At 41.1% G+C, this 19,406-nt stretch overlaps 1 protein-coding gene across 3 annotated transcripts in view; it reads right to left on the bottom strand.

The window, feature by feature from the left end:
• KLF8 (Kruppel-like factor 8) overlaps positions 1-13,315 on the bottom strand; it is a 50,316-nt gene extending 37,001 nt beyond the window's left edge. Inside the window, exons 1-3 of one of the 3 annotated variants that reach the window (XM_011960121.1) lie at positions 12,932-13,277; positions 12,334-12,517; positions 3,720-3,793 (exon numbers count right to left, since the gene is read on the bottom strand). In XM_011960121.1, the coding sequence (XP_011815511.1) occupies positions 3,720-3,793; positions 12,334-12,340 (81 nt within the window). In that variant the 5' untranslated portion in view covers positions 12,341-12,517; positions 12,932-13,277. Of the gene's footprint in view, positions 1-3,719; positions 3,794-12,333 lie in introns of all 3 variants that reach the window. The other 2 variants (XM_011960119.1, XM_011960120.1) reach the window with 2 other exon arrangements.
• Positions 13,316-19,406: the final 6,091 nt, after the last annotated feature.

The following is a 19,406-nucleotide window of genomic DNA, read 5'->3' as shown; positions in this document are numbered from 1 at the left end:
CCGTCTCTACTAAAAAAAAAAAAATTAGCTGGGCATGGTGGCGCATGCCCACAGTCCCTGCTACTTGGGAGGCTGAGGCACAAGAATTACTGGAAGCCGAGAGATGGAGGTTGCAATGAGCCGAGATTGTGCCACTGCACTCTGGCCTGGGCAAAAGAGTGAGACAACATCTCAAAAAAAAAAAAAAAGACATTATCTACAAAAATAGAAAAACAAAATCCAAAAATTTATATAAAACCACAAATACCCAGAATAGCCAAAGTTATCCTAAGCAAAAAGAACAAAACTGAAGGAATCACATTATCTGACTTCAAGTTATACTACAGAGCTGTAGTAACCAAAATGGTATTGTACTGGCATGAAAACAAACATATAGCGCAGTGGAACAAAATGGAGAACCCAGAAATAAATCCATGCATCTACAAAGAATTCATTTTTTACAAAGGTGCCAAGAACATACATTGGGGAATGGGTGTTCTCTTCAATAAATGGTGCTGGGAAAACTGGATATCCATATGCAGAACAATGAAACCAGAACCCTACCTGTAACCATATACAAAAATTAAATTAAAATGGATTAAAGAGTTAAATCTAAGACCTCAAACTGTGAAACTGCTGCAAAAAATATTTGGGAAAATCTCCAGGACATTGGTTTGGGCAAAAATTTCTTGAGCAACCCCACAAACACAGGCAATCAAAGCAAACAGGAACAAATAGGATCCACATCAATTAAAAAGCTTCTGCACAGCGAAGGATTCAGTCAACAAAGTGAAGAGACAACCCATAGATTGGGAGAAAATATCTGTAAACTACCCATCTGACAACAGATTAATCACCAGAATATATAATGAGCTCAAACAACTCAATAAAGTCTAATAATTCAATTTAAAAATGGGTAAAACATTTGAATAGACATTTCTCAAAAGAAAAGATACAAATGGCAAACAGGTATATGAAAAGGTGCTCAACATTGGTGATCATCAGAGAAATGCAAATCAAAACTACAATGAGCTATCATCTCACCACATTCAAAATGGCTTTTATCCAAGAGACAGGCAATAATAAATGCTGATGAGGATGTGGAGAACAGAAAACACTTGTGCACTGTTGGTGGGAATGTAAATTAGTATAGCCACTATGGAGAACAGTTTGGAGGTTCCTCAAATAATTGAAAATTCAGCTACTATATGATCTAGCAATCCCACTGCTGGGTATATACCCAAAAGAAAGAAAATCAGTATATCAAAGAGATATCTGCACTTCCATGTGTGTTGCAGCACTATTCACAATAGCTAAGATTTGGAAGCAACCTAAGTATTCATCAACAGATGAATGGATAAAGAAAATGTGGTACAGATACACAATGGAGTACTATTCAGCCATGAAAAAAATGAGATCCTGTCATTTACAATAACATGGGTGGAACTGGAGATTATTATGTTAAGTGAAATAAGTCAGGTATAGAAAGACAACTATCACATGTTCTCATTTATTTGTGGGATCTAAAAATCAAAACAATTGAACTCATGGACATAGAGAGTAGAAGAATGGTTACCAGAGGCTAGGAAGGGCAGTAGGGTGTTGAGGAGGAGGTGGTCGTGGTGAATGTGTACAAAAAAATAATTAGAAATTGTCTGGGTGCAGTGGCTCTCCCCTGTAATCCCCAGTACTTTGGGAGGCTGAGGTGGGCAGATCACCTGAGGTCAGGATTTTGAGACCAGCCTGGCCAACATGACGAAACCCTGTCTCTACTAAAAATATAAAAAATTATCTGGGCGTGGTGGTGTGTGCCCATAGTCCTAGCTACTCAGGAGGCAGAGGTAAGAGAATTGCTTGAATCTGGGAGGCGGAGGTTGCAGTGAGCTGAGAAGCCACCACTGCATTCCAGCCTGGGCAACAGAGAGAGACTCCATCTCAAAAAAAAAAAGTTAGAAATAATAAATAAGACCTACTATTTGACAGCATGATCTGGTGACTAGGGTGCCTGGGCAACAGAGAGAGACTCCATCTCAAAAAAAAAAAAAGTTAGAAATAACAATAGCTACTATTTGATAGCATGATAGGGTGACTAGAGTCAATAATAACTTAATTGTACACTTAAAAATATCTAAAAGAGTGTAATTGCATTGTTTGTAACACAAAGGATAAATGCCGCAGGGATGGATACCCCATTCTCTATAATGTGATTATTTCACATTGCATGCCTGTATGAAAACATCTCATGTTTCCCATAAATATATACACCTACTATGTACCTACAAAAATTAAAAATAAGGCCAGCCACGGTGGCTCACACCTATAACCCCAGCACTTTGGGAGGCTGAGGCAGGCAGATCATGAGGTTAGGAGTTTGAGACCAGCCTGGCCAATATGGTGAAATCCCGTCTCTACTAAAAATACAATAATCAGCCAGGCATGGTGGTGGTGCATGCCTGTAGTCCCAGCTACTCGGGAGGCTGAGGCAGAAGAATAGCTTGAACCCAGGAGGCAGAGGATGCAGTGAGCCGAGATTGCGCCACTGCACTCCAACCTGGGTGACAGAGTGAGACTCCGTCTAAAAATTAAAATAAATAAATAAATAAAATAAATAAAAATTCAAAAAATAAAAGTTGAAATTATAACAAAAAAAGATTCCTAAATGTAATCTAGATACTTTATCTGATGAATTAAATAAAGAAACAGACAAGTTTGTTTATACAACAGTGTATACTCAAGTCTATAGGTGATTTAAGAATTTTCAAGGTTAATTTTGACTGTATTTGAGTTTCACTCATGGAGTGATTTTGCAACCCCAAGAAAGATGGGACTTCAACATCTAGCACAGATCCCTGGGATATAAAATCCAGATAACCTGTTTCAAATCCTAATTCTTCGAGTGTTCAAGGCCAGTTTTATTTTCCATCAAATGGGGAAACTAAGAATAATGATGATTAATTTTAAATTTTATGTGACAACTTGACTGGGCTACAGTGCCCAGATATTTGGTCAAACATTATTCTAGATGTTTCTGTGAAGGTATTTGTTTGGATGAGACCAACATTTAAATAATCGTATTTTAAATAGAGCACATTACTCTCTATAACGTGATTGGTCCTCATCCAATTGAAGGCCTTAGTAAAACAAAGACTGTCCTCCACAGAGCAAGAAAGAATTCTTCTCACAATCTGCTTTTGGACTCAAAACTGCAACTCCTTCTGAATCTCCAGGCTGCCGGCCCGCCCCTAATGGGGTTTTGGACTTGCCATGCCTCCACAATCTAATGAGGCAATTTCTTGAAATCTCTCTCTCTCTCCATGTACATACACACATACATACACCATACACATATATCCTGTTGGTTCTGTTTCCCTGGAGAACACTAATTAATACACTGTTCAACAGGATTATGGTGAAGATTAAATAAGACAATGCATTTAATCTTCATCCTATCTGAAATATGAAATAGTGCTAGATAAATAGTTGCTATTGTCTACTAAAGGTCTACTCTTGTCTTTATAGCCTTGATTCCAGAGGCTATGTTTCTTGTAGGCCAGATCTACTCCCTAGTTGAACATGAAACCAAGGCATTTATATACTTTCTAGAAATATGTCTTCCTTCACCTCTTCTCAATCCCCAAACATGTAATAGAAAGAAAAATGAGTTTAAATTCTGTAATCACTACCAGGTATTCAATACTATTATGATCCAATATTAGTACCCTATTTTCCTAATAACTGACCTGCTTGAATACCTGCATTGAGCCACCTTCTGAATTAAGTTGGACCTCCAAGTTGTTTATGAGTTGATCCATATCTGGAAAAGAGAAAAGGAAAAGACAACTTTCAGAATAAAATCTAACCCACTATATGCATAAGTATGCCATTAATGTTATGTGTGTTCTATGACCTTTATCTTTCAGTACTTACTAGATACTGATAAGCCATTGAAACATTCTGATTTATTTTACTCATCAAGATGGCCCTAACTTTTCCCCAATAATATTAGCCACTCCCCTCCACCAAACTGCATGCAGGTAATCTGTTTCTTCCTATTTCTCCAACATGCTCTGCCTTCATAGGAACATCAGCATAGCTACAGTTTTCAGTATCCTACCTTCCTGGTCTAGTTCTTGCTTGAAGGAGTTCTAAGTTCTAAGCTCCTATATATATATTTACCCCAGTGAACTTATTTACATGTCAAGGCCAAATCTCTCTAGACCTATTTTATCTGTCTACGTCTTTTAAATCTACAAGCCAGGTGGGGTAATAAAAACAGTTTTCTTTCCTCTTTAGTTTTTCCTCTTATGGAAAAGCAACTGGTGACCTAATTCAGCTGCCTTAAACCATCAGTCATTCATACTAGAAGCACCTACTAGCTTTCTTCCTCAACCAGATTTTCTGGGAGTTAGATGTGTAGCACTCACATCCCGTAATCTTTGGCAAGGCTTTTTTTTTTTTTTCCTAAGCCTCAACTTGTCCATCTATGATTAAAAGATTTCAGACTATCCTCTGCAAAGCCCTAAGACTCCCATGGAACTTGGGGGTGGGGTTTGTTAAATTAAAGTTAGCTTAAAGCTTCCTCCGGCCGGGCGCGGTGGCTCAAGCCTGTAATCCCAGCACTTTGGGAGGCCGAGACGGGCGGATCACGAGGTCAGGAGATCGAGACCATCCTGGCTAATACGGTGAAACCCCGTCTCTACTAAAAAAATACAAAAAAAGTAGCCGGGCGAGGTGGCAGGCGCCTGTAGTCCCAGCTACTCGGGAGGCTGAGGCAGGAGAATGGCGTAAACCCGGGGGGCGGAGCTTGCAGCGAGCTGAGATCTGGCCACTGCACTCCAGCCTGGGCGACAGAGCAAAAAAAAAAAAAAAAAAAAAGAAGCTTCCTCCTTACATATTTCAAGTTCAGCCTAAAGGTTTCCCCATCCATAATGAACCATAACCTAACTGGATGTGTAGACAGAGTGTAACCTACTCTTGCACCAATCATAGACTTTCAGCCAATTACAGGCAGTCAACAACTCGAAGTGTTTGAATAAGGCAAATAGTGAGATGTGACCAATCTAGCTGTTTTTATACCTCACTTCCATTTTCTAGATGTCACTTTCCTTTTTCTGTCCATAAATATTATCTGACTACATGGCAGCCCCAGAGTTGCTCTGCATCTATTATTTCTTCTGGGGGCTGCCTGATTCATGAATCATTCTTTGCTCGATTAAATTGTTAAATGTAATTTGTCTAAAGTTTCTCTTGTAACAGGTTAATGGAGGAACTGTAATAAGTAATAACAATAGTAGAAAACTGACTTCCAATAGAATCTGAGCTCCTTGCAGGCAGATATTTTCATCTTTGTTTTTTTTTCACTAATATATTCCAAGGTCCTAGAACATTGCCTGGTACATGGTAGGTGTTTAATCACATTTCTGAAGGTTTTTGATGACAGAGACAGAAATGGAGAGTGAGGGAATGTGTTTTCTCAAGTACAGAAATTGGAAAAGAGTGGAAAAGAACGAAAGAAAATTAGAGAATTTATGCATGAAAGATGCCTGAGGTGTAATTAACTATGAAGTGAGAGGTGGTGGAGAGGGTAGCTAAGCTTTTTCTGATTTCTACGACAGGAAAAGGAGGTGTGATGGTGGAAAAAGAATGTGAGGTCAGGTAACTCTCATACAGCCCACAGGGGGGCACCAAAATGCCAGGAGAGCTTTTTTTGTTGCTGCCAGAAACAGCTGTAGGAGTGGAGAAGATTCGATTCTCCCTCTGCATTCACACAACACCTTCAACAGGCTTCATTATTTCTAGCAAGTACAACTTAAGAGAGCCATCTCCAATCTGTTCTTCGATTCCTATGGATTAAGAGACAGCAGGGTTGAGGAAGCAGAGTGATTCTGAGAAACTATATTAGCTTCTATGAACCTCAGTTTCTTTACCTGCCAAAAGAGGGGAACACAGTATTGTCTTAACAGAGTTAATGTGAACATTCCATGTTAATACATTCATAGGCCATATAATGACATTTCAGTCAACGATGACCCATAGATACCACAATGATTCTTTTTTTTTTTTCCTTAATAATTTAAGTTCTAGGGTACATGTGTGCACAATGTGCAGGTCTGTTACGTAAGTATCCATGGGCCATGTTGGTGTGCTGCACCCATTAACTCACCATTTACATTAGGTATATCTCCTAATGTTATCCCTCCCCCCTCCCCCCACTCCATGACAGGCCCCAGTGTGATGTTCCCCTTCCTGTGTCCAAGTGTTCTCATAGATACGACAATGATTCTATACGATTATAACAGAGCTAAAAAATTCCTATCACCTAGTGACATCATATCCGCTGTAATGTCACAGTGCAAAGCATTACTCACGTATTTGTGGTGATGCTGGTGTAAACAAATTGACTGTGCTGTCAGTCAATATAATTATATACAGTATATAACACTTAACAATGATAATAAATGACTATGTTACTGTTCTCTGTATTTACTACACCATACATTCTATCATCATTTTAAAGTGTACTCCTTCTACTTATTAAAAAAAAGTTAATTATAAAACATTCTCAGGCAGGTCCTTCAGGAGGTATCCCAGAAGAAGGTATTGTTATCATAGGAGATGGCAGTTCCATGCATGTTATTACCCCTGCGACAAGATATAAGGTAGAAGACAGTGATATTGATGATCCTGACCCTCGTAGGCCTAGGCTGATGTGTGTCTTTGTGTCTTAGTTTTAAACAAAAACTTTTAAAAAGCAAAAAAAAAAAAAAAAATTAACAATAGAAAAAAGCTTATAAAATAAGAATACAAAGAAATAAAATATTTTTGTACAGCTGTACAGGATTTGTGTTTTGAGCTAAAAAATATTATAGTAAGCTAAGGTTAATTTATAAGAAAAAAAATGCTTATAAATTTAGTGTAGCCTAGTGTACATTGTTTAAAAAGTCTAAAGTAAGGTACAGTAATGTCCTAGGCCTTAACATTCACTCACTACTCACTCAGTGACTTACTCAGAGCAACTTCTAGTTCTGCAAGTTTCCTTCATGTTAAGTGGTGTTCAGGTACACCATTTTAAAATATTTTATATCATATTTTAACTGTGCCTTTTCTATGTTTAGATACACAAATACACACCATTATGTTACAATTGCCTACAGTATCCAGTACAGTAACATCCTATAGAAGTTTGTAGCCTAGAAGCAATAGGCTATACCATATAGCCTAGGTTGTAGTAGATTATACCATCTAGGTTTATGTTAGTATGTTCTATGACGAATAACTGTACACATAAATACACTTAAAACAAATCCTGGCATATAAAACACTCTCAACTAGCTATTATCACCACCGTTATTATTGTTGATTATCAGAATCTTGAACTCTGGCCCAAAGAATCTCTCCTGTGTATCAAATAGGACTTTTGTACCCCATGAGTTCACAAACCTGCTCCACCTCTTATGTTTCTAATCTTAATTTCTAGCACCACCATAAACCCAGTCTATCAGTCTAAAAACCTAGGGGCCAGACACCTTTGACTCCTCTCTCCCTATCTCCAGCCAGTTGGTTATCAGCTATAATAATTCTCCTACAGGTATATCTCTTAAATCTAGCCCTTTATCATTTCTTAGTCATTTCCTTCTCCTTCTGGTAAATACTCCACATAGCTATCAAAGTGTAGTAAAACATGTGGGCTCTGGAGTAAGTGCCTAGAATCACATTCTGATTCTGTGACTTCTTAACAGTAAGAAGTTGGGCAAAGTTTTTCCAGCCTCCTGTGTCTGTTTTCTCATCTGTAAAATGGGAATAATAATAGTACCAGGTCACAGAGTTACTATGAGGATGCATCAAGTTGATATATGTTCAAGTATTTATAACAGTACCTGGCACAAAGAGGAATTGTCTGTTTCCTCCACCACCAGGTGAGCCCTTCAATAGTTACCTAGTCTTTTTCCTTTTTTTGTATCCCTATCTTTTAGCAGAGCATCTCGTATATACTATGTACTAATGTCCAGTGAATAAAGGAATGAATGATCATGGAAATGCGGGAAGATAGAGCCATATCCAGAACTATAACTACCCATCTTCAAAAGCTTTAATAGCAACAATCAAGGAGCCTGAAAAATACTTCTTGGCCCTCCTATATCACAAATATTTCAGTAAAATAGTATAACAGGGAGAGCTGACAATTAAGAATGTCACAGCCATTTCTGGTTAGATGTTTCTGTTTTAATCTTTAACATCACTGTGAGAACCAGGCCAACATCTGCAGTGGGCTGCCAGTTTTCTCTATCTGACCTAGACTGCAAATTTACTGAGGATAGAGGCCAGAGACCATGAAGTTTGTTTTCTTCCTTCTGGTAGTACCTCCTCCCTCCTTCCCATACAATATCTACTACAGTGTTGGCTATTTAGTAGGTACTTGGTAAAGACTTGATTACCATCAGAAAGTTCCCCTTTAAGTTAACCATGATGTCCTGTAAATGACATAGCAGTTCTGCTTTCTCCAAATACCTAACATGTGCCTTTGAAGACAATTATCAGGCCAGTTTTCTTTTTCCCTGTCCCCGTTTTTGCCAGATGTAATCATCTACATTTCTTGATCTAGTTCCATTTTATTTTTTAAAAATTGATTATTTCTCTAGAGTTTCTTTCATTTTTTTCTGCATTTCTCTTCTATTTACCATTTTTCTTGAAATATTGTACATCACAAATACAGCGTCTTCAGAAAGGTCTACGTGATGCTGAGCATATATTTAACTTTGATTATTTGGAGCTAATTATTCTGTCTCTTGTTTCTTCTTATGTGTTCAATGATGGGGTTGTTTCATCGTCAGTTAGAATGGGCGGGGATGTGATGTGAATATATTTATTTCTTGTTTGCTAAACTAGTTCTGATAAATATACATAACAGTTGGTGCTAAAAGAATAATAACATACCTATTCCTTAATTTTGTAGCTAGATCCTAGAATAGATGTGTAGTGTTGAATTGGCTACTGCATTAACCTCACTTTCTGGAGCTCTACAAACTGAAATGGTCCAAGACTCTTCTAGGATGCCTTGTCTTGGTGCTCCTGAGCCACTGCTCAGGCAGTGAGTAGAAAGGTTATTCAGGAGCATCTAATTAAATGAGAAAATGAGGAAGAGGGGAAAGTTTAACGCCAGCATTTGAGTACGGGACATGAATACCACAACAGCTACATTTTCCCACTGCTTCACTTTTATGCCGCCTTCTAAGTGTTTACAAAATTAACACACTTATTCCTCACAGCAACCTTATGAGGTAGTTTCTATTATTATCCTCAATGCACAGATGGGACAACTAAAGTACAGAGTTTAAATAAGTTCACCATTACTATGGTCATAGTAAGTTGCAGAACCAGAGAAGTGAAGGGAAGAGTCTTGAATGAGGGATGAGTGAAGAGTCCAGAGGTGATGATGGGCTGTATATTAGAAATGGTGAGTGTGAGGTTACAAAAAAATGTCAAATTGCTAGTGATTTGAAATATCTGGATTGGGCTCTTGAGTTAGGTTATTGTTCCTTAATAATCCTAGACCTCACATCACATCTACTTTGTCTAAATATACAGGTAACATCTTTTAGTATATTATACAGAGCATCTAGCATCTTTCAGATATTTAAATCCAGTTTCCTGTCTACATTCCACTTCTGCAAACACACAGTAGTATTTAAATAAAAGAAAATTTTTTAAATAACAAAAATGATGAGACCCTCAACTTATGAAACATATTAGATATCAGGCACTGGGTTTAATGCTTTACTTACATTATAATCACAAATTACCACATCATTTTAGAGAGGAGGAAACTGAGGCTAAATGATGAAACTCAGTTGAGGATAGTAAACATTAGCATATAAAAATCAGGAAGAGGCCGAGCGTGGTGGCTCACGCCTGTAATCCCAGAACTTTGGGAGGCCGAGGTGGATGGATCACCCGAGGTTGGGAGTTCGAGACCAGCCTGACCTACATGGAGAAACCCCGTCTCCACTAAAAATACAAAATTAGCCGGGTGTGGTGGTGCATGCTGTAATCCCAGCTACTCAGGAGGCTGAGGCAGGAGAATTGCTTGAACCTGGGAGGCAAAAGTTGCAGTGAGCCGAGATCACGCCATTGCACTCCAGCCTGGGCAACAAGGGTGAAACACTGTGTCCAAAAAAAAAAAAAAAAAATCAGGAAGAATACCAAACATGATCTCATACTATCTTTGAATAAACAAATGAGCCCAATACCACAATGTTATTCCCTTATTCATACTCTGCTTAACAATAACATGGTAATCATACTAGATGATCATCTATGTCAATCATCCTAATCAAGTTTTCCTTCATTCACAAAATCATGGCAATGTAAAGCTAGATCTTAGAAGATCATCTACAGCCCCCACCACACCAGACACAGACAATTTGGTAAGATCAAAGATGACTAGACTCTGTTTGCTACTTTGGTTATTGGAATTCATTTAACTCAGCCAATGAGAACCCCATCTCAGAAATGCATGTATTAGAACAATGAGAGTGGTGATGGTAGTCTGTTTCATGTGTTTTCCCCAATTTCCAATATGTCCTGAAAAGTCTAAACAAGAGGGATGTATAGCTCCTGAGGGCTCTGAAGGTACAGCCATTAAGTTGGTCTTGAGGGTGGACTATATAGATGCACCTGTCATTTTTACTTTTGAAGTTATTATTTCTACTCTTCCTACATTTTCTGCCTGCCTGCCCTCCAGGCTTACCTGAAGACATTGCTCCCCACCCATTCTCTGTGTCCCCAGCAACAAAACTTGATTAGAATGATTGACATAGATGATCATCTAGTATGATTACCATCTTATTGTTAAGCAGAGTATGAATAAGGGAAACAACTCTCATATAAGGGCTTCCCCATAACTCTGAAGAATGGGATGAGGTCACTTATGAATCACTTGTTTCTGTTGTCCAAAAGTCCTGTTGGTTATATCATTCTGGTTAAGTTGCCCAAAGAATGAGAGGAAAGGTAGGCCAGTAGCCCTTTCTTTCAGAAGTGATGAAGTCTAGTGGAAACAATGTTAAATCAGAAGCAAATAAAACCTGTGTTCTAGCCTCCATCTTTGGACAAACTAATTCAGTCTTCCTGTTTCCTTTTACCACATCTGGAAGGTGTTTTAAGGACAGAAAAACACTAATTTTATTAGCTGTGCTCCAGAAAAAGAGTTCCAAACTGAGTAGAAAAAGTAAGTTAAACTAAGATACAAGTGGCAGCCTCTGCCACATACACAAGATATTTCATCCACCCGAATATCTACTGAGATAGAGTTACTAATCTGCATTCTATGGAAGAGAAAAGCAAGGCCCAGGGTGATGTAGCTAATAAATGGTGATACTAGGGTTTCAAAGCAGATTACCCCAAACCATGGCAATCTCCATCAGTTTCAAATCCAAATTTAAAGATTATTCTTTTTGCTCAATTATTACCACACTGGGTGACAGGTGCTTTAACAAATGCCTTTCTTCACGATGAAGACAATACCAAAAGAAACACGACATCGCGCCTTTGGCCACCTGTTTGGATGTGATTTATTTTTTTCCCAAATTCTTAGGGTTAAAAACAAACAAACAACAACAATAAAAAAACACAAAAAGACAGCTCCGCCAAGTGGCTGAACAAATGGATTCACTTCAGCAATCACAGCAACTCGGCCCAATCAGTCTTCCACCTACACAGACGAACCAACTGCCTTGGCCACGTCTTAAAGGGCCTGAGCAGAGCCTACGCTCAGGCTTCCTTCTTCAACCAAGCTCAGCCCCTCCTTAAAGAGCTGGCACGCCCAAAGCAGCTCCTCCCCTGCAGCTGCTTCCAGGCCTCACTCTGTGCCTCCAATAGCCTAACTTTGCACCTTAAACCACTGTCCCCTCCTCCCTCTTTTCAGAAGCTTCTCTAGGTACCCGCTATGGTTTCGGGGGTTACCTGGGAGCGTTGGCCTTGCGAATCCTGTTCTCTCTGGTTGTGACTTTGGCTGTGTGGGGTTAAGTCAAAGATAATCCTTACTGCTTAAGGAGTATTGGGAGTGCCGAGCCAGGGCACACTAGACTAGACAAATCATCCATTCTTGCCCCCTTTCACTTCTTCCACCAAGCTCTCTCCTCTCCTTCTTAGCCCCTCTTCCTCTTTGCCCAGTCCTTTAGCAAAGTCATTTTCCCTTGAGTTTCATTTGATTCCATACAGTGTTCTTAACCTTCCGCTCCCGCCCCCACTGCTGAAACCTCAAGTGGGGTGTGTGGTGGGAGCAGGGGGGCGGGGAGGGGGAGAGAATCTAAAAGAAAGAGGCTGGAGTGGGTGGGTATTAGTCCCAGAGTCACTTACCGACCATGTCACTAGCTGAGGACTCCTGAAGTGTCCAGAACTCATGCCGTCCTCCGGGAGGCTCATACTCCTGAGCTGATCGCAAGAGAGCTGCTCCCCTCACACCCGCCCCATTCTGACATCGCGCAGGGCGACGCGCTCCCGTCTTCTCGTTCTTGGCCCCCCACTCCCCTCTTTCTCCGGGCTGGAAAATGAGGACGGGATTGAAAGGGGAGGAGGGAGTCGATTCAGACCCAGCTGGGCCACTCTCGGAACAAGGGAAACAAAGCTCTCAAGCATCCAACCCAAAAATCAGGGGCCGGCAGAGTAGACTTTCTAAAAAGAATCCTCCCCCTGCAGCTTTTCCTTGGACAAAAATAAAGTGGGTTCGCTGGGCCGAAGTGGCCAGAGCTTAAGGTCCTCCTTTCCCCTTTTACCTCCACCAATTCAGTTCCGGCCAAACCCGCTCTCCACCCATCCTCTGAACTCCACACACCCTTTAAAAGGAGAGGGCCGGGGGTGGGGGCTATGAAAACCAACCCAACCCCCAAAGCACTACTTGAACACAAAGTTGAGGCGGAGAAGAAATCCTTCAAGCCGGGAACCCACGAGGAGATACCACAAGAGGATCCCTTCACCGCCGCCGTTGCCGCCGCACACCCCAGCGCCTTCCTAAAAAGAAAGAAGGGAGGAGAAAAATGCCGACGATTGGTAGAATCATAGAGAAGAACACCAGCCCCAGGGCAGGGGCTTCAGCGAAAAATGGCAGCAACTCCTGCGGGTCCTCTGGGGCGGGGTTCCTTGGAGGCACCTAGCTGCCCCACGGGGGACCTCGCGCCCCACGCAGGTCAGAATCTAAAGTGCTCTCTGGGCAACCTGAGTGGGTGGAGTGATTCCGTCTTTCTCTGACCCTGCTAGGCCCAAAGGAGAGGTGTGACTGTCGTGAGGACTCCACCTAGGGTGGAGTTCCTTAAAAAGGACAGGCGGCCGCTAGAGGAGAGTGCAAAGTGGGAGGGGTGGAGAAGGGTGGGGCTGAGAAGGAGGAGGGAGGAAGGAGGGGGTGGGGCGGGGCCCTGGGCCGAGAGAGCTGGCCTCGCCCCCGGCGGCCGCCTCCCTCAGCCTCCAGCCGCGGCAGGTATAATTCCAATTAATTTCAGTTCCTTATCTGTCCCAAAATTAAGGCTTGCAAGCACACTGCTTGATTACCTATTTACTCTGGTTATGCTAACTCTCCAGAGGAGGGTGGTGAAACGGGTACTGGGATTGGGGCTGGAGGTTGTCTAGGAGGGAAAGGATAGGGAAAGGAGAAAACAAAAAAGCTGGCAACTGGAAGCGATATTTATCCTCCTACCTCTCCATGGTAACACGAGCAAGGACAGCGAGGTCACAGTGTCTTCTCAGGGAGGAAGCTAAAAGGAACGGAGATTGGAGCTGGGTGCATTTTCTAGCAAGAGATAAGCCGAGGAGGTGAGGGCGAAGGAGTAGGTGGGGAAGAAGGAGTTGAAGATGATCTGTGAATACAGCGTGGCCCAGCAGGGAGACTTAAGAAAGGCTTTCTCAGTCTCCCAGATACTAGACCTCTAAGAATAGAGTTCTCAACCCCCTGAGACCGCCTCTCAGCCAGGCATTGGCGAAGATCCCCGTAAAGCTGAATCCACAGGATAGGAGCCATGTTTCCAGGATTTCTTTACACTTGCCTGAAAGTCTCTCTCTAGCTCATTTTAATGGGAGGCCCGGAAGTCACAAGCAACCACAGCCCATTTTCAGTGCCGCTTCCCTACCACAATTCTTTTAAAGAGGAGGAAAAAGAAGAGAGACAAGAAACAAAGCAGAGGGAGGAAAAGCAAAGAGACAGGAGAAATAATAATATCTGCCATGTATTCAGCACCTAATATGGGCAAGTCCATGGGCCAGGTGCTTTTACATTCATCATATCCTCATTTAGTCCCAATAACAACCCTGGAAAATAGGTACTGTTATATTCTCTGTGCCCTTTATTTAAAAAAAAATAAGGAAACGGAGGCCCACAGCCCAGTACTTTTGAACACATAGGTCCACTTGCTTAGTTGATATTTCTGCCTGAATGTCTTCTGTGCATCTCATCTACCTTCCTTTCCCCAAAACACTCTGTTCTTCCTCCTGTAGTTCACCAACTACCTGAATGGCACCACCATACATCCAAGGCAGCACCCTGGAACTCATCCTTTAACCTGCTGTGATCTGGCCTTTGTCTACCTCTCAAACAGGAGAGATTTTGCTGTTCTCCTGGGCTTTACCTGGATTACAAATCCCTGGGAATTCCAAGCTGTTTCTAATCTCTATGCCTTGGGTTGCTTTACTTTCTCTGACTGAAATAGACTAAGCTCCCTGTCCACCATTTTTTTCCTATTTTGCATGTCTTTCCAATGAATCTGTCCAGTTTCTTGAAAGGACTAACTCAAGGTCATCTCCCCTCCTTATTTAATTTCTTCAGGCAAAACTGACCATTGCTTCCTCTGCACCCTTCTCTACCTTGGGGCACATATTTGTTGGTATAATTGCCTCCCCCTACTAAACTATAAAATCCTTGAGCTGAAGCACCAGGTGATCTCATTTCTGTAACTTAGATGCCAGGTTATATTATTATTAACAATAATAATAGTTATTGAGCATTAACTGTGTACTAAACTCTGTTGTAAGCCTCTTATGTATATTAACTCATTGAATCCTTCTGACAATCCTATGGGTAGACATTATTGCTATTCCCATGTTACAGATGAGGAAACTTAGTTACAGAGGTTAAATAAATACATATGCATATGTATTTGTTTCATAAAAGAATGTCCCTGTAGCAGGGGTTTCATAAATAACTCTCTATCTCACTATATCTCTTCACCACCACCTGCACCCCTGCCAAGTTTACAAGGTAAGATATATTGAGATGGAATCAAACAGAGAAGTGTACAACTCTTTACGCCTTCATTTGAAAATTTTACTTTATTCCTTGGAGCCTTTGTTTTTCAATGTATAAAATTTGGGGAGTATTATCCAACATAGGATTCTCACCACTACAGCGAAGGCTATTTTGAGCAAAGCTGAAAAGTTTTCTCTTAGATTCAAGTGTGTAAAATACATTAAGCAGTTTATATCAATAATAAATGCATTTTTTTGTGATGTGCAGATGAAAATGAGTAGATTGCTGAAGTAACATTTTGAAAAGAGTAGCCACTACTAGCCCTGAATACAGTGGGTGTGCCTTAAGGTCATCGAGTTACTTATTCAGTCTGAAATAGCTTTTCAAGAAGGTCGATTCACACACAGCTGAACAGTTTATATTTTATTAAAAGTCTTTAGTGTTAACAAATTTATTTTAAGCTCTAGTTTTTTGTTTGTTTTAGAAATACTGCCTCAACTTTATTTGTGGGGAAAACAGACCTTAGATGGCAAATTCAGTTTTTGCAAAACTTGAAGTTAGTGAAACTTGGAAAAACAAACCCAAGATCCTTTCCCATCTGTTCTTCCATCCATTCAGTCTGTGCTTCATCAAGAACAATGCTAGGTGTTGGGGGCGGGGGAGGTGGAATGAGAACATCCATTCTAAAAGGCTCCAGTGGAGGAACCCTCAATTCCACTGTATGCACACAGTCTATTAGTCCACATTTCTCCTTCAAGTCTTTTAGAGATGGCCTCTGTCTCACTCAAATTAGGACCCTAAGGTGGTTCACAGGGATCTATGAAACCCATGACCACAGTTAATGTCAAGGGCGGGAGTTTGCCTTTATATTCTTTTACTCTTGACACATAAAAATAATCAGCATGTGATTGGTGTTGTCTATGTCACATGAAAGGGTGTGAAGGAGTAGGTATGGAGAACTAGAAGTTTTGATAAATTTCCCTGTCCTTCTAGGAAGCACCTCAGGCTCTCCTTTCTTTAGCTGGCTAGAATAAACAGGAACCAAATAGCAACCTGCGATATTTTCAGCTCCTTCCATACCACCTTATGCCTGAGGGAGACTGCTTGAAGAAGCAGCCTGTGCCTTCCTCTATATATCCAAGGAATTAGATGAGGAGTATTAAATTAAGTGTGGAACCCAATGAAAAGCAGCTGAGAAATACGCAGACACGATTCTGGGCCCACATATGCTGTCCTTCCCTTCCTCTCTTTCTCCTCTTCATCATCCTGCTTCTCCTCCTCCTGAAAGCCTGCTGACAAACTACCAGGGTGGAGCCCAGTCTGAGGGCTGGAGGAAGGGGAGGAGGAAAAGCCTCAGTAAGAGGACTCCACCCTCTCTGCTCCCAGTAGAACAACAACAATAAAAAAAAGAAGGCTTGAGAAGCTGGGGCTAACAGGAAGGTGGGGCAGAAAAGGGCAAAGTGAGGAAGGGTGGGTAGATGGGAGGGGAGTTAGGACCTCAGCTAGGTAAAGCTGGCCTGGGGATGGGAGGGAAGTCAAGCAACATATAAACCGAAAAATCTGCATTCATTAAATCACTGTTGTTTGTGGAACAACAAAAATGTAGCTAAAACCAGGGCATAGTTCAGACCTAGTGGGAACAAAATTGTCCTCCTCACCCACTTTTATTCTTATTCCACAGTTCCCCAGAGAGCATATTCCTTCTGCGAGCTCAGCTAGAAGGAGACCTTTTGCCCCTCTGCTAATGTTGAACCAGTGTTAAGTTCCTCACATGCCCCAGAGGACAGCGCTAAGGTTACTGACAGCAAAGGATAAAGATATTTTGGAGAACGAAATCTAGTTAGCTGAGAGAAGAAAGCCTGGAAGGAGATTGAGGGAATAAAACAATGATTTAGATCGCAAACTGTGCAACCCTGGGCAAGTGCCTTCACATCTCTAAACATCAGTTTCCTCACCTATTTCTTTTAAAGATATCTTATTACTTCACAGAATTGTCAAAAAGATTAAATAAGATGCAGAGGTGGCTTTACAGTAAAATTAATGAAGCTTAAGCTTTACGCCCCTTTCCAAGACTCCAGGAGGGATCAAACATCGTGTTTTTCTTAAAGATGGTCCCCAAAGTGGTATAAGCTTCCGGCCCCACAAAACCTAGATTTCTAGGCCCCCAATGAGATTATAGCCTACAAAGCACAGTGTCTGGCACAAAGAAAGCTCTCAATAAAGGTTAACTAATATTCATAGGAATGGCAACTGTGAAAACTACCAGCTTTAGGTTGAGTCTCCTTCTGGTCATAGATATTGAGAACATGCTCCCGTGTTCCCCATAACCCTTGCCACTGTATGTATAAATAAACCAGTTTACAAAAATCAGCAACTAAACTGCTTGCTTGAGACATTCAGAGGCATGATTAAGTTTGGTTTAGGAATGGCCAATGGGACAGAAACATGTGGCCAGGGTTTGAAATTCTCCTGGCATGGCACCATCCCAGACAAGCTCTAGCAGGTCTGCTGAGTCCTATAAATTTAGTTGTGCCTGAGGCTGCTATCTTTATGACCAAGGAGCTTGACTAGGTAGGGGTGTGTGTGTGTGTGTGGGTGTGTGGGTGTGTATGTGTGTGTTGGGGCTAGGGGGTTGAGTGTGTATGGGTTTTTAACTCCATTTTGGACCCTAGATACCACCACACCCATAAATTGGAGGAGGGAAGAGAGAAGAAGCTTTATAATCAACAATCAAGTCAAACCAGAAAAACTGCACCTGCAGAAAAGGGATAACATCCTTGGCCTTGTCCCCAAAGTATACATTCCTGAGTCAGGGAAAGAGCCTATTGTGTATACAAGAAAAAGACTTGCAGGCCAGACACGGTGGCTCACGCCTGTAATCCCAGCACTTTGGGAGGCCGAGGCGGACGGATCACGACATCAGGAGTTCGAGACCAGCCTGGCCAATATGGTGAAACCCAGTCTCTACTAAAAATACAAAAATTAGCCAGGCATGATGGCACACACCTGTAGTCCCAGCTACTCAGGAGGCTGAGGCAAAAGAATCGCTTGAACCCGGGAGGCGGAGGTTGCAGGGAGCTGAGGTCGCACCACTGCACTCCAGCCTGGGCCACAGAGTGAGACTCTGTCTCAAAAAAACAAAAAGAAAAAGACTTGAATTACTGCTTTAATATTAAACAAATAAATATATGAGATTGTCTAAGGAAATGTATAAATAGAACAGGAACTTTTTTATCACTGAGCTAATCCAGAGAGGCGCCAGGGCTCTGAAGGCCCCCAAAGGCAGGCTCATGCTTATCATCCTTGTGTTACTTACCACAAGCAGCTCTCACTTCCCCAACAGAGGGGTGGTATCCATCTTTCACTGTCCCCTAAGCCAACAGGAGATTGGCCTTCACCCTTCTTCCCATTGCAGTCTTATCACTTCCCTCAGAAAGTAAAAGGGAGAGAAGAAAGAGGGTGGGGAGGATGTCTTTGGTGCTTTCTTAAAACCTTTCTGCCAACACACCTATTGAAGTACTGCAGCCTTATTTTTCATTTCCTCTGTCCTTTGTTTGCCCAAATGGCCTTGCATTGTGGTAGTCCTTTTCCCTCAAGTCAATACCACAAATATAGTTGAAGCAGTTTACCCTGGAGCCACAATAACAGGATATTCCCTTCTCAAGTCAGGCCAGCAGGGTATTTAAAAGAGTATGCCAGGCAGATTAGCAGTAGTAATTTACTTCCTATGGTGAAATAAATTACTTGATCCAAGATGAGAATCTAATTAGTATGTTATGGAGATATAGGCAATCATACCTGTTTACATGATATAAACACACAACTAAATGGCCAGGAGTATGTAAACAAGTGGGGAGAATATACACAAATATACTGAAAATAAAACAATGCATACACACATAGTAGCAAGATTTAGTCATCCAATCACAGAATGTTGGCATAGGAAGGACCCAAAGAGGTTATTTCATCCAGTGGCATTCATACCAGGTGATTTAGGTGGTACATAGATAAATATTTTCTAATAGTATATATTTATTTGTATGGTTACCTTCTATTTATGGAGAGTAAAACTAGCTTTCCATTTATGGTAATGCTATTTTTGATGAAATTTATTTAAGTAAAACTTGTCAGTGTATTTAAAGAAGCATATTAAGTAACTAATGATATAGGTAGTACTCAGATACAGTCTAAATCATGAAGT

Source organism: Colobus angolensis, unplaced genomic scaffold (genome assembly GCF_000951035.1).
Source record: "Colobus angolensis palliatus isolate OR3802 unplaced genomic scaffold, Cang.pa_1.0 Scaffold505, whole genome shotgun sequence".
In the NCBI taxonomy this organism is placed as follows: domain Eukaryota; kingdom Metazoa; phylum Chordata; class Mammalia; order Primates; family Cercopithecidae; genus Colobus; species Colobus angolensis.
This window is presented reverse-complemented; position numbering and strand designations above follow the sequence as displayed.